Source organism: Elgaria multicarinata, chromosome 8 (assembly GCF_023053635.1).
Source record: "Elgaria multicarinata webbii isolate HBS135686 ecotype San Diego chromosome 8, rElgMul1.1.pri, whole genome shotgun sequence".
Lineage (NCBI taxonomy): Eukaryota > Metazoa > Chordata > Lepidosauria > Squamata > Anguidae > Elgaria > Elgaria multicarinata.
Window position 1 is genome coordinate 105,538,431 of NC_086178.1, and position 14,521 is coordinate 105,552,951.

General features: G+C 44.2%; 2 protein-coding genes across 3 annotated transcripts in view; one reads left to right on the forward strand and one right to left on the reverse strand.

Moving 5' to 3' along the window:
- LOC134403190 (rap1 GTPase-GDP dissociation stimulator 1-like) overlaps positions 1-1,453 on the forward strand; it is a 34,008-nt gene extending 32,555 nt beyond the window's left edge. The window contains exon 11 of the mRNA XM_063133296.1: positions 1,311-1,453. Coding sequence (XP_062989366.1) covers positions 1,311-1,453 — 143 coding nt within the window. The remainder of the gene's footprint in view (positions 1-1,310) is intronic.
- A 3,023-nt stretch (positions 1,454-4,476) lies between these two features.
- TSPAN14 (tetraspanin 14) overlaps positions 4,477-14,521 on the reverse strand; it is a 61,908-nt gene continuing 51,863 nt past the window's right edge. For both annotated transcript variants that reach the window (XM_063133142.1, XM_063133143.1), the window contains exons 5-9: positions 14,012-14,182; positions 10,731-10,856; positions 10,456-10,500; positions 8,861-8,980; positions 4,477-6,926 (exon numbers count right to left, since the gene is read on the reverse strand). In XM_063133142.1, coding sequence (XP_062989212.1) covers positions 6,855-6,926; positions 8,861-8,980; positions 10,456-10,500; positions 10,731-10,856; positions 14,012-14,182 — 534 coding nt within the window. In that variant the 3' untranslated portion in view covers positions 4,477-6,854. The remainder of the gene's footprint in view (positions 6,927-8,860; positions 8,981-10,455; positions 10,501-10,730; positions 10,857-14,011; positions 14,183-14,521) is intronic.

Here is a 14,521-nt window from a genome sequence, read left to right on the forward strand (position 1 = left end):
AAGGACCTGTCCTTTCAAACTCTGAAAAGCTCCATGCACATTGATGGCATTATATAAATACAAGGAGTAATAATTAAAGAATGGTCCGAAGGAAACTCAGCATTTACTGCTAACCGACTTCTCAAAGAAGTTGAGCAGGACTGCTGTGTTGCCTTCAGGTTGAGCAGACTTACACATATATACTAGAACATTTTCTATCTTGTCAACGTTTTTTTTTAAAAAAAATTACTTATGGTGCATCTATACCCCAAAGCAGTCTAGAGCTTGAGTTTTGAAATATGGCTTTGCCCAATAGACACAATCTAAAAAGACAAAAAGATCTAAAGGGGCATGGAAAATAAATGAATCCATTTATCCAATTCCTGCATAACAGCTTATTGGAATGGGTGTTACAAAGGAGGAAAGGCACAAAATGGCAGCTTGTCCCAGGTCCAAGCTGATGGCGGCAAACAGGTGGGATGGAATGTTCTTCCTCCCTCAATCTAAACCAGTTGGTCCCAAACATTTTCAGGTAACTGCCCCCTTGGTTCCACAAACTCATGCCCAGTGCCCCCTACCTTACACTATAAAAATCGTTATTCAGAATAGCAGTTTTCAATGACCCACTAAGGAAGATAATAACAATAAAATTCAAAACAGTAACAATTAATTTAATATTTATTCAAAATCCGAAGCACACACCGCAGGCTTGCTGAGGGGGGGAGGGAAAAGGGAGCGAACACCTCTGTTTTGCAGCCGGCATGGCAGGGCACACCAAGCAGAGTATGTCTCTTCATTAGCGTTTTGGTGCTTTTGAAACATTTCAATTCACCGTTAAAAGGACTCTTCTTAAACGGTATTAATACATGTGTGGATTCTTCCCCTATATGGCTTGGGACCAAACTACCTTCTCCCATAAAAATGTCCCTGGGTGTTAAGACCTTCTGGAGAGGCACTTCTCGGAAAAGACCACCTCGAGCGCCTCCCTGCCGCCCCCTTGCCTCTTAAAGCCTCCCCTATGCAATCCCACTGCCCCCAAGGGGGCAGTACCGCCCACTTTGAGAACCACTGATCTAAACCAAAGGCACTGATTTGTTTTAAGGTGCAACTGATCCATATACCTACAATCCTGAGTGCCTATACACAAAACAGGACTTGGATTCCCTGTTCCCATCAAAAGCAGCTACCTGCACTGTCAAAATATCACTTCAGAACACTGCTCGCTACACAGAAACATAGAGCTAGCCATGTAACATACACCCACTCTATTTATCACTTGTTAACTTAGCTTTTACTGGCCATCCCATTAACATACATTTGATCTCTCTTAGGTGACCTAAGACAAGAAGCTGAAGAGGAGAAGATGAAAGAAACCCTTGAGAAACTCTGTGGCCACATCAATGGTAATGTAGCCAAACAGGCTCTAATGGCTCTTCAGATACTGAATGAAGAGCACAGCCCCTTTGACTCGTAAGTCGTGGTATCAGCCTGCTTACTCATCACAGCTTCCTCAACAAAATGTACTGCTGTAATTAAAGTACTGCCTTGGCTAACAAGCTGCACTTTGGGTTTGATCTCTTGTGTCCGAACATCCAAGCAAACCATTGCTGGAGCTGGTCTTTATATATTTTAGCTCCTACACTTGCTGCATTCCCATTGGTTGCTTTACCTAAGGATGAATGTAGCAGTCTATTTCTGTATGTCAGTTTCACATGTGCTCACTCAAGTCACTGTCCTATCAATCTGTGCTCCCCCCATTTTAAACTAGGGCTGTGCACGGACCCCCCGAACCGCTTTGTGCCCAATCTACAACTTTCAGATTGGGCCGATCCGCTTCAGGCTGATCCACCCCTCCCCCGCTCCGCAGAGCGAGATCCAGAGGGGCGGATCGACATTTGGGGGGGGGGCTTCCCTGCTTACTTGTCTCCACGGTGGGCAGCGGAGGCAGGTAAGTGGGGAAGGGGGGCAAAATGGGGGCTGAATAAACCCCTCTCCCTGACCTGGCTCCGCCACCATCGCCACATGGACTGCAGTGGTGGAGTCAGGTAAGCCTCCCTCCCCCCACTTACCTGCATCCTTCGCGGTCCGGCACTGGCTTCAACTGAGGGCCAGGGCTCAAACTGGAAGAACAGGCCACGGCCTGCCCTTCTGGCTTGAGGCCTGGCCCTCAGTTGAAGCCGGCGCCATGCCACAATGGAGGCAGGTAAGCCCCCCTCCTCCCCACTTACCTGCCTCTGGTGCAGTCCGGCGCAGGCTTCAACTGAGGCCCAGGACTCAAAGCGGAAGCAGGCCGGTCCGCTCTAGATTAAACTATCTGAATCGGAGTGGAGCACAGCCCTATTTTAAACCACATGAAGTCTCTCTCTCTCATATTGTAATTCCCCGCAGATATGCAGAGTTATGTATTTTAATCCTAAAATATGAATTTTTATACATTTCTTTGAGCTGAGAACTATACTGCAAAATTCTGAGAAGTGCATTCAGGGAAGCGTGAATCAGGCTGGTTCACTAAAAAAATGCAGACAAATGCATCTCTCACTTCATCACTTAGTAACCTGCAGCGCAAATGTCACCAGCAGTAGTGTTCATCTGTAAAACACACACCTAGACAGAAGCAGGGCATTCCCCCACACGCCACCCCATGCATCTGACACTGTCTGGCCTGCACTCCTGTATATTCTGAACCTCAAGGCGAAACCATTCTGGGGTTTGGGAGGGTCCAACAGGTTTCTGGAGGGCCACCTATTTCCTACCTCTGCTTAAGAAAGAAAAAAATCTCATTGACTTCTTTGAGTGACGTGTACATCTGACTTTATTTGGGTGGGGAGTGTTCCTCTGCCATCAGAAATTTGGAAAATATTCATATAATCAATGCTACAGTCTTTGAGGCGACCAGTTCAATAGAGAGGAAGTAGACCAGTTATGTGCACAGCCGCTTCCTCTTGCACAACTTCGATTCATTACAATGAGACTTGGGCAGGATCTACACTACTGCTTTAAAGCGCTTTATAACAGTTTTGACAACTGTTGGGGCCCAGGACACACTCCATGGACAGTTGTCAAAACTGTTATAAAGCACTTAAAAGCAGAAGGGTAGATCTGGAAAAGCTTCCTAGGGATCTGGTCCTGATAAATGCAAGCAGAAGGAAAGCCATGTCTTACTGGGAAGGCCGCCTTAGCAGCACTGGCTGTTAAATGCCAAGTGCTACTTGATATTCATCCGCTGAGAAATTTGCCTGCTGGCTCTTTAACTCTTACAGGCTGTTGCTGCTTCGAACATTTACCACCCTCCTGCATCCTTTTTTTTTTCCAAACCCCATGCCACCAACCAGTTTACTCCAAGGCCTTAAGTTATGCAGAGAGTTTGTTGATGCGAGATTATCACCTGGGGCAAACTGAAAGAGTTCAGCACAAGAAAATAAATCAGTAACCAAGAACCCTGCTGTTTCCTAAAAGCAAATGCGAAAAGCAGCAATTTTTAGAGCTGTAGTAACAGAGAATACAGTAAACATTCAGCAGAAAGCCTCGCCCGCTGCTCTCTGGAAGGGGTTTTAGTTATGTGAGCTGTGAGAGAGAAGTCATGGCATACAGATGACTGGGGATTGTAGCAGTAGCCCAAGGTTTATTTATTTATTTATTGCATTTCTATACCGCCCAATAGTCAAAGCTCTCTGGGCGGTTGGGGAACCTCCAGCACCAGAACTGCCTACAGCCCTTAGGCTAATTTCATGCAGCCTGCAGAGAAAGGGTGGCAGAAGGAGAACGGAAGAAACAGAAATAGATGTGGTGGTAAAGAGAAGGAAGGAAAGGAACCTCTCGTGCAAGCAATGAGTCATTACTGACTCTTGGAGGGATGCCAGCTTTCGCTGACATTTTCTTGGCAGGCCTTATAGCGGGGTGGTTTGCCGTTGCCTTCCCCGGCCGTTATTCTCTTTCCCCCAGCTAGCTGGGTACTCATTTTACCGACCTCGGGAGGATGGAAGGCTGAGTCAACCCGAGCCGGCTGCCTGAAACCAGCTTCCGCTGGGATCGAACTCAGGCCGTGGGGAGAGTTTCAGCTGCAGAAACTGCTGCTTTACTGCTCTGTGCCACACGAGGCTCAAAGAGAACAAGCAAGGTATAAAACCCTGCAATGTTGCAAATGCCACGCACTGTCAGCTTTGCCCCCCCCCCCAAACTAATCTGCCATACACCAGACAGATTACCCTCACAGGACTACCCATCCCTGCAGTAAGCAAAGGTTCTGCATCCCTGCTGATGGAATTTCACCTCCAGCCACACTTGCCTATTGTGTCTGGCAGTACATCAGCATTCTGGCACACCCAGGAAATACAACAGGTCACAAGAGAGTTGTTCATATCCCATGGAAAAACATCTCACGTACTGAAAGAACAGCTTTTCTTTGCACTGGCAAAGCGCTAAGGGCTCGGTTTCAGTGCTCTACATGTTAGCATCGTTCGTCCATGAAAATGGGCTCATAAATCCTCAAGGTAACTGTTTGCTTTAAAACCAGCTTTATATAAAACAGTATTTCCTAGTGTTTCTAGCAGGAAAATGTTCCACTTTAAAAGAGTTTCACACAAACACTCAATTTTTTGTTGTTGTTGCTGCGTATTCTACATGCAATAAAAAAAAGATTCAAAATTACACAAATACAGACTTCTATCATGTGTGTTAGGCAGTGTAGGAAAGTCTGAAAAATCAGGCAATATGAAAGCAGTGCCCAATTAGCTGAAGTTAAGCACATTTATGTCCCGTTCATTTTAAGGGAGAGTTAAGCACATGTTTAGAAACTCTCCTGTTGTTTTCAAGGGATTCAAAGTGCTTAACTTTCAGGGCAATCCTATGCAGGGCTACTCAGAAGTCAGTCCTACTAAGTTCAATGAGATTTAGGGCTCATCTACACCAAGCAGGATATTGCAGTATGAAAGCAGTATATGGTAGGTGTCAATGGGTCCCAACAGTGGTCAGTGCACTTCAATACTGCTATAAAGCAGCAGTGTGGCTCCTGCCTTTTATATACCACTTTCATACCGCTATATCCTGCTTGGTGTAGATTAGGCCTAACTCTCTCAGATCAGTGTGTATAGGATTGCAGATTAGGCAGAAGCCTAAAGCAGAGTCCTTGAAACACATCGTTGGCTCCATTGTCCAGCGCTGTATCTTACAGAGGCATTTAAATTGGAATGACTGAAGCATGGTACAAAAAATCTGAAGGCACACGGAATCCATTTCAGTGAGGGTCGCATTAAACTACTTGCGTGAAAGAAAGGGCCCACGGCCCTCCAGGCCAAAATTCAATTCTACTTTTAAAAGAGAAATGCAATACTGTTTTCCATTTTCACTTTCAGGCAGGCTCTACAGGAGCTCTCCCTAACCTGGAACCCCCCACAAATGTGTTGGGACTGCAACTCCCAGCATCCTCAGCCAGGAATGATGGGAGTGGTAGTCCCATGACATCTGACTGGGGAAGGCTGCTCTAGTGCAGATGTTTTGGACTCCTAGAAGCCAAAACCAGCATGGCCAATGGTCAGGATGGCTGCGAATTGGGTCGAAAACATCAGGAGAACTCTTTTCACCTAATTCTGACACAGGACAAGTCTAAGCACATCTATTTGCCAGAGCAAATGCCTGGAGTGAAAATGACTAATACGTTCTTTTTTCTTCTTCTTCTTCTTCTTAAAAGAGTGTTGCATTATTCAAATACCATTGAACTTTTAAATAGCCTGCATATATCTAGGAGATTTTAGCTTAGACCACAATGCTAACACACTGTTGTAAAAAAAAGGTAGAAGACATAAGTTCAAGAGCAAATAGGTGGAACCATGGATGTTTCCTTCGATGTGTCTAGCAAAACAAGCCACTTCAGTCCAGCAGGGAAATGATTTTAGAAATTAGTAGTATAAGGAAAAGTGTTAGCAAAATTGTGAGAGTACATTTTCTTGTTCAAATGTCTATAAATAAGGCCATAATACAAAGTTCGGAAAGGAAGAAATGGCATGAGAATCCAGTCTTGACCTTTCCAAATAGGTCAGTGGTTTGATGCTACTGAATGTACAGATTACTATTTTTTATATAAAAATCCATGTAGGCAAGGATTTTTCAAGACAACACACGTCCTTTTGAAATAACTCCAGTGTTCTTTTCAGGCTTCTTGCTCCTGAAATGGATACATTAGAACTAGTCCGAATAAGAGGGACACCCTCCTTCTGTATAGCTGAGGTCTCCATTGAGATCAGAAGTCTCCCCGCACACATCTGTACAAACATGGCTTCATTTTAAAAAGTGTACACAGTGACACAGTGTGTGTACTTCAATTTGTCAACATGCAGAACATTCCCTGAACAAGTTTTCAATATCAAAGGTGTTTCATATATCTTACCCCGCCTCCACCCCACCCTTCCCTAGGATGGAATCATTTGGTATCATGGGACTTTCTTCTAGGCCTTGATCAACATTTGGAATGTAACCATTCTAATCTCTAACTACTGTAAAGGGAGAACCAAGACAGCGTTCCTTGGACAGTAATCAGTTTATGGTAGGAGCTTCTAGTAGCGTCTATTGAGTTTAGAATTGAATCTTCACATTGTGTACTGAAGGCTGAAGATAAATATGCTTTCCTCCAAGAGATCAGAGTTGCAAAAAAAAAAAAATTCACGAGGTGGGTGAGAAGAGGAGCAGGCATTTCTCAGCCCTGGCTTGTAGCTAAGCAAGACAGCATCCAGCTATACGTTTTTAAAAAGTAGTGTTATGGCTTTAAGCAATAGATGCCTCAAATCTTTCCTAGGTGGCAGGTTTCATTTCCTTTCTCTTTGCTGTCAAGGTAAGAGCAGTGAACGTTGATCTGTCTTTTCATAGGATCTCTACTTTTATCTTCAGAAGCGGAATCTTGCCTTCACAGCTTCAATATCAGAAATCAGTGTCTTGGCCAGGTAAATCCCGAATATCTAACAAAGGGGGGGGGGGGAAAGAGGCACACAAAACAAGTACCATTTAGAAGAGAGAAATCGTTTGGTGCTCTTCCTGAAAATAAAAACAGAGAGACAAATTCATGCAGTCTGTCACACGTAGCCCAGAAGGGCCTGAAAAGTGTTTTTAGAGTATTCTGGGATACTCTAAAAACCAGCTGCAAAAACTATTTAGTGATGGTAAAAGAAAAATCATTAGGACTTCTCAGTTTTGAGTGGCTTGGGTCGAATGAGGTTTTGTTGTGCTTAAACCCACTGAAAAGGTTTACACTCATTTCAAATTGGAATGCTTTTACAATTGCATTGTAAAGCTGAGGTTTGTGTCCTTAATTTGGAAAAGAAGTGTTTTCCTGTTTCAGTCTGCACAACCTGTTTATTCCTCTATTTCCCTTCAGAAGGCAGTAGCAACGGCACAGGGATTGGGCGAGGGTCTCAAATCTCTCTCTTTCCAATACATATAAAAACATCTCTCTGAATTATCTTCTTGACCCAAGGGGGGGAAAACAGAACAATATTGTTAAGGTGACCTACAAGCCAGTATTTTATGGGCCCAGCCAGTAGAACCATTTTCTGTTAGGAAGTTAGCATCAAGGAGTAGGGAAAGCCAGTGAAAGTTCTGCCCCATTCTGTTCCCAACCTGCTGGATTCTACTCTGACTCCACACCCCATGAAATTTCATGGATCTCCAAATGGTATTTGCATGAGAGGGTCTCTCCCCACTTTCTACAGCTGCCGCCATCTTAGGCCTTTAGGTATGGCCAGGTGTGAATGAGGCAGCTCTGTGAGGTATGGTGTAGAAACAGGACATTTCTTCTGGGTGCTCATTGTCTGCAGTGGACACTCATGGAACTGTCCCCTGCCCCATCTCCCTCATCACTGTCATCTGTCTCTTCAAGCAGTGGAAGTGACAGTGAAGGGGCATAACCATCCAACCTAGAATCCATTAGCCATTTTTGGACATTCTTGAACAGCAAGAACGTCCAACGGCACAACTGAGTGTCATGAACTTTGGCTTGGAAATCTCAAATCTTTAAATAAAAAAATAAATTCAGGCTTCTCTACAAGCTGTTTCCAGCTAAATGGGGTGAGGTAGAACTGCATGATACTAATTTGGAGAATTTTACATGCTTAGTTAAAAATAAGCAAACCCAGCCCTTTGGCACTACAGAAGGATCTCTCCTCCAACCCCCTGAAATACTGAGATCCAGTGGATTTTCACAATCCTTTGGGACTCCTTTGCAGTGGCTTCAACGCATCTATAGGGTAGACTCCAGACCCTACAGCTCTTTCTTTCCCATGCTTGGAAGTCCTCCAAACTCTGGTTTTGTAGTCTAAAGTTCAGGACGTCCAAAGCTCCCTCATCATGAGCTTCCTTGTGACAAGTAATGAACTACACCAGCCTTCCCCAATCTCACACCCGCTAGATGTATTGGACTACAACCCCATCATCCCCAGCTATCATGGCCAATTTGGATGATAGGAGTTGTAGTCCAACACATCTTGAGAGTCTGAATCTACCAGAACAGTGGCGAATTTTGAGGGTAGAATGGGAGAGGAAGAGCAGGCCTATACTGAAATGCCATGAGAAACCCCAAATCCACCTTGGGTGGAATTCAGCAACTGCATTTTTTAATTTATTTATTTTTATTTATTTTATTTATTTATTTCTTACATTTTTATGCCGCCCAATAGCCGAAGCTCTCTGGGCGGTTCACAAAAATTAAAATGAAGTAAATGAAGTAAAAATTAATGAAGTAAAGACCATCCATCAACGCTTATGTTGCTATTCCTCTCTAATAATTAGAGCTATTCCTCTCTAATAAGAATAATAATCTCCCAAAACGTGAGATAGTAGGCAGTTAGACCCAGTTAGCAATGGAATTTATAACATGAATAGACCAGCCGCTACTCACCTGCAGTAATGAAATTGCGACAAAGACTCCTGCCACAATGTAAATATTCCGAGGCAACCAGGCTTCCAGAGCAGGGATGCAGCCTTTGGTGAAGATGCGTTCATCCCAAATGGATTCGCTCTGGAAGAGGAAAACGGGGTGGGTTGGTGGGAATATTATAGACCTTTTTGAGGTTTGCTCTGTTTTTAAGGAAGTGATTCAAAAGACAAGACTGGGAATCTTTCTGCTACAGGCAGATCTGTGCTAAATGTAATTTAAATTCTGCACCTAGAAAAGCTGGATCCTACAACCTGAGCAAGTTGCACAATTTCTTGTTTTGCACAACTTGTTCTGCGATTCTCATGTTCTTGCTACATTCATTATAATTATTTGACTTCTGCCCTGCTCCTCAGCAAAGCCTTCAAAGCAACTTGCAAAGCATAAAACACAATACATGTTCTGGATTTGCTAGTTATGGAAGATGGAAGGCACTGGGAAGCTATGACCCCAACCACTTCTTTGGCTCCTAGATTTTAGCAGCTTTCTCCATATTCTTCAAAAGCATTTCTTCAAAGCTGTAAATGCTAGAAACTGGCTGAACAGGAACTCTGAACCCATGTAAGCGACATGGGGGGGGCCCTCATGTTTCCCTGCCCCCCAAACATGCCCATTCTCACACCTGCTGCATAGAGTGGTAAGGTCTGAAGGGGGCATCAACTGGTGTAGAATCCTTCAGGCAATTCAGAACCCTGCTCAATAGGTAACCAGGTAACACACACCACAAATAGAACTTTTGTAACACAGTGTAGCTATGTGGAAAAAGACAATCTGGGAAATAGCAATTAGCGAAAATTTGACACAGAAATTAAAAGCTCAAAGAGGAATAAAACAAAGAGACAATTTTAAGAAGGATTGGCAAAAAATATAGAGAGTATATGAAGAAAGAAACAAACAGAACAAATCTGGCAGAAGCTTATAGGAATCTCTGGGGCTCTTGAAAAGAAGAAGTGTTATAAAAATGTTATAAAGTAAAATGAAAGAGATAAAGAAGAAAGTAATACCATCCTAGAAAGAGAAATGGGGCAATTCATGGGAGGTGGACAGGGCTGAGCAATCTTGTTATACCTTTGGTTGTAAAAGGTTATTGCATTTTGTATGTTTGTATTTATACATGTATTTTGGAAATGTAATAAATAATAACAAGAAGAAAAAGATCAACAACTTTTGTAACAATTTAAAAACAGTACAAAAGCAATACATCATATATCCACACATCCAAACGCCAGTCATTTTACCAGCCATCTCAGTAAGGCAGAGCACACTGAAATGGAAGCAGGGAACGATCCCACATTTCAAGCACGTGCTGATGGCAGATGACAAAGACAAAAACATGGAAAGACGTGTTTGCAGAGTACAGTGTCCCACATGATTCTGGAAAGGCTACTGCTAAGGTAGTGGCTACAAAAGGGCACTTTTCACACAAACATCTGTGCCCATCACTGGTTGAATACTTTCTTGAAACTGACCCTCTCTAATACACAACTGTGGGGCAGAGAAAGCAGGGGTGGAGGGGAGGAGAATAAATGAGAGAAAAGGGTAACACAGGAAACACTCACCAGATTCCGGACATCATAGCCACACTGTGTGTTCACAACATTTTCCTGAAGAGGAAAAAAACAAAAAACAAAGAGTTAATACAGTTTATTAACCACAATGGGATTTGTATTCTTGTCTTATTTTAAACGTAGAATCCTAGGATGAAGAGTCTTTCGAGGAGTATCATGCATTCAAGATTTTAGAGGACGTTTTACACACACACACATTTCGGGAAATACTTCCCTTCCCAATCCGCTGTATTACTTTAAAACCAAGAAGACAGGAAATAGCTCACAGTAGGATTTTGGATACAGCAAGAAAACGGGACCCCACACTTCTCCCGGCTTTTGCTTGCGCTACTGCAGTTGAAGTAAATGTTAAGGTTCCAATCGTTTGGATTCTCGGCACCGCAGCATTGATTCTGCAAGATATAAATCACTCCGTGTAACAATAGTGATGGACTAAAGAACTCAATACTCACAACAACTCCCTGTGATAGGAATGTAACTGCACATTCTAAGCAACACAAGCAGAAGGGCGGTAAAAATTCTCCGGATGCAAAATAAGGTTTGATAGGTTGCATTTAGAGACAGGCATGGAGCATTTGCAGCTCAGCTAAGCCGCAAACACGCTCTCTATTTCTAGTTTATTGTGTGGGGTTGGTGCAGTTGCGGGAGGGGGAGATCTACCTACCTACAGACATAACCAGCAGGTGATATATCTGTTGCTGGGCTCCAGATTGCAGGGAGGGGAACAAATATTTGAATGTCCACTCCATGTAAAAAGTCCCCTGCATGTATACAACGAGCATGTCAGGGCTCGGTTCTAGACTACAACCTCCTCTTTGACATGCTAGTTTTGGACGTGTGGTCATTCAAATCCCATAGCAGCAAAAGCATCACTAGGTCATTGATCAAGTAGCTTGGCTCTGGGGTCATCGTTACTTTAAATGGTATGTGCATGGTCTGTTTCGTTATCCCACTTTTCCTTCAAAGTGCTCAAGGTGTCCTAAGTGGGTTTATCCTTATTGTGATCCAGTGAGGTAATTAGGCTGAGAGATCGTGACTGATCCACAGACATCCGGAGAGGTTCATGGCTATAGCTGGGTGTGGATTTCAACCCAGGGCTCCTGTAACCACTACACCACTCAATGCCAAATCATGGCCACATTTGTACTCAATGCCAAGCTATGGTTTTAACACTATGAGCATGAACTCGAACGCACTGAAGCAGAGCCAGATGACTAAAATCAATTTCATACAATAAAGCCAAGAGCACCATAAAACAAGTCAGCATAAAAACTTAAAACCACACTAAAAGCTTAGTGAAATACAAAGGTCTTCCCAGTTCACCTGAAGCTTAAGAAAGAGGGAACCAACCAAACCTCTCTCGGGAAGAAGTTCCACAATCAGGGTCACACAACAATAGTTGTCCTGTCTTGTATCCCAACCAATCATGTTTTGAAAGTGGTGGGCAAGGAGTGTGAAAAGAAGCAATGTTTTGAAAATTCTGGCCTTGAACCATTTAGGGCAAGAGAGGGGAAATCTAGGTGGCATTGGACTCAAACTCCCGTCAGCCCCAGCCAGCACAACCAATGGACAGGGATGATGGAACTTGGAGCCCAACAACATCTAGAGGGCCACATGGTCTCCACCCTTAGGGAACTGGGGTGAGGCTGATCAGCAAAGCAGGCACCCAGCCTTCCCATTACACGTTTGCATCAGCTGAAGTTACAAAACACTTTTCAAAGAGAGCTCCACATACAGCACATTACAATAAAGCAGTCTGGATACGACCAGGGCATGTGTGGCAGTGACTAGGGCATACCAGGTGAAGCTATGGAAAAGCACTCCCATCCATGGCTGCCACCAGATCATCTGGAGATAGGGCCAGGTCCACAACATCCCCATGTCTTTCAAAGAGAATGCAACCTCATCGAGAACAGGTGACATCCCCACACCTGGTTGGGCCGTCCTACTGACCTCTGTCATGCCTGGAATAAGGCTCAGCTTATTAACCTACAGCCCACATCCAGTTCAAAACGTCCGCTGCTTCTTTGGCATCAGATGAAAAGGAGAGAGAGCTGAGTATCTTCTGCATATTGACAACATCCAATCCCAAATTCCTGGATAACTTCTCCTACTCGCTTTCATGTAGATGTTAAATAGTATGGATGATAAGGCAGAAGCCCAAGGTACCCCAGAGGCCAATAGCCAAGCAGTCCAAGAGGGGTCCCCCAGCACCAGCTTTTGGGATCTGCCCAGCAGATAAGGCCAGATTGACCACAAATCGGTGCCTCCAATTCTCAACCCAGACAGATGCCCCAGAAGGGTGGGTGATAGTAATGACCATGGCTTTGTGCCAGGGGTAATCCATTCAAACCATTCAACTTCTACAACTGCATGGGTGAAATTCGTCAGCGAATCCGATCTGCTGCTGAGGGAGGGGCAAATCTGGACTGGTCACATGCAGATAGGGTTGCCATACATCTTGGAAAATCGAGAATGTCTCAATTTCCAGGAGATTCTAAAATGTCCCAAATGGCTGGGCCAGAATCCTGGATTCCTGGTCCAGCTGGCTGGAGAAATTCTGACCTACAAAATGGTGCCTTGAGCCTGCTCAGTGAAGCGGCAGAGAAAAAGATGCATCAATCTGGCGCCTTTTCCAGAGCATCTCCGCTCCTCCACAGGCTCATCTGAGTCACTCACCGTGACTCACCTTGTTGCGCCTGCAGATGCATAGAAGAGGAACATCAGCGAGGAAAGGCGCACGTGCTCTCCTCAGGCTACCTGAGTCCCAGGCAATGCAAAGGAGTTTGGTGAGCTTGGCTGGTTGTGGTCAGACCTTTAGGGTAAGCGCAGGGTGGAGGTGCTGGGTTATTTGTGGGGGAAGAAAGAGAGTTTTGTGGGGGGACAGGAGGGAGGGAGTGGATGGGGGATGAGGGGGTGAAGGAGGGGAAAGGAGAGAGGGGAGAAAGGAAAGGAAAGTCACTCCCCCAAAAATCGCCCTTCAAAAACCCACCTCCTTGGATTTGGGTTGCAAGCCTCAAATCTGTTACTTGGAAGTAAGTTGCAGTGAATTTAAGATGTCTCGTTCTACAGTTGTTGTTGTTTTAATTGAAAAATTGGGCTTTGCAAAAATTGGGCTTTCACTAGACCTTTATATATTGCTCAGTCTTTTTTAAAAAAAATCCTAGCCCCCCCCCCAATTGTCTCGATTTTGTGGATTCAGAATATGGCAACCCTACATGCAGAGGGTTCTTGAAAATAGGCTAAAGGCCGTATAAAGTTAGAACAAGGAGCGCAGAACAACACGTTTCTCCCCCCCCCCCGCCACTCGTCTTCATACATACTCCTCTTACTCAAGGAATTTATTTATTATTTATTTATTTATTTATTTATTGCACTTATATACCACTCCCATAGCCAAGGCTCTCTGGTCACATGCAGATAGGGTTGCCATACATCCCGGAAAAAGAAAAGAAAAAAGAAAAGAAAAAAGACTCTCATTTGCTACCGGTTTCACAATTTTAAAAAGGACCATGAAGGTTGAGGACAATTGATGGAAACAGCTCACCATCTTCTGCAACGAGTCTATGAGGTTCTGCAGGTCAATGTCATCCCGGTAAGACTTTATATTGTTCTTGAAGAAGGTCTCCACCCGGTCCCTCACCCAGTCTTGGAACAAGAAAGCCAGCACTGCCACCGCCAACTCCATGACAAAAATGAGCACAATTGTGCCACAGAACTGCAAAAGGGAGGGCAAGGAATGGGTTAAGGGGGAGAGGAATGACGTTGAGCGCAAAAACAGAACCAGGCTGGTTGTTTCCCAACCATTGCTCCAGGGGCCCCTAGAAGCTCCTCAGGAGTTCCCCAATAAGAAGGCCAATAATTAGGATGTCCTGTTTATTTGAGCTTAGACAGAAATCGAACGTATTTCCGCCTTCTGAAAAGGCCCTCAGAGCTTTTTTGTCTCTCAGTAATTCATGATTAATGAACGTGGATTTTCCATATTCAGTACATCGGAGGTAGGATTCATGCTTTGTTGCGTTTTGTGCGCGTGAGGTTCGTTTCAAACAACAGAGCC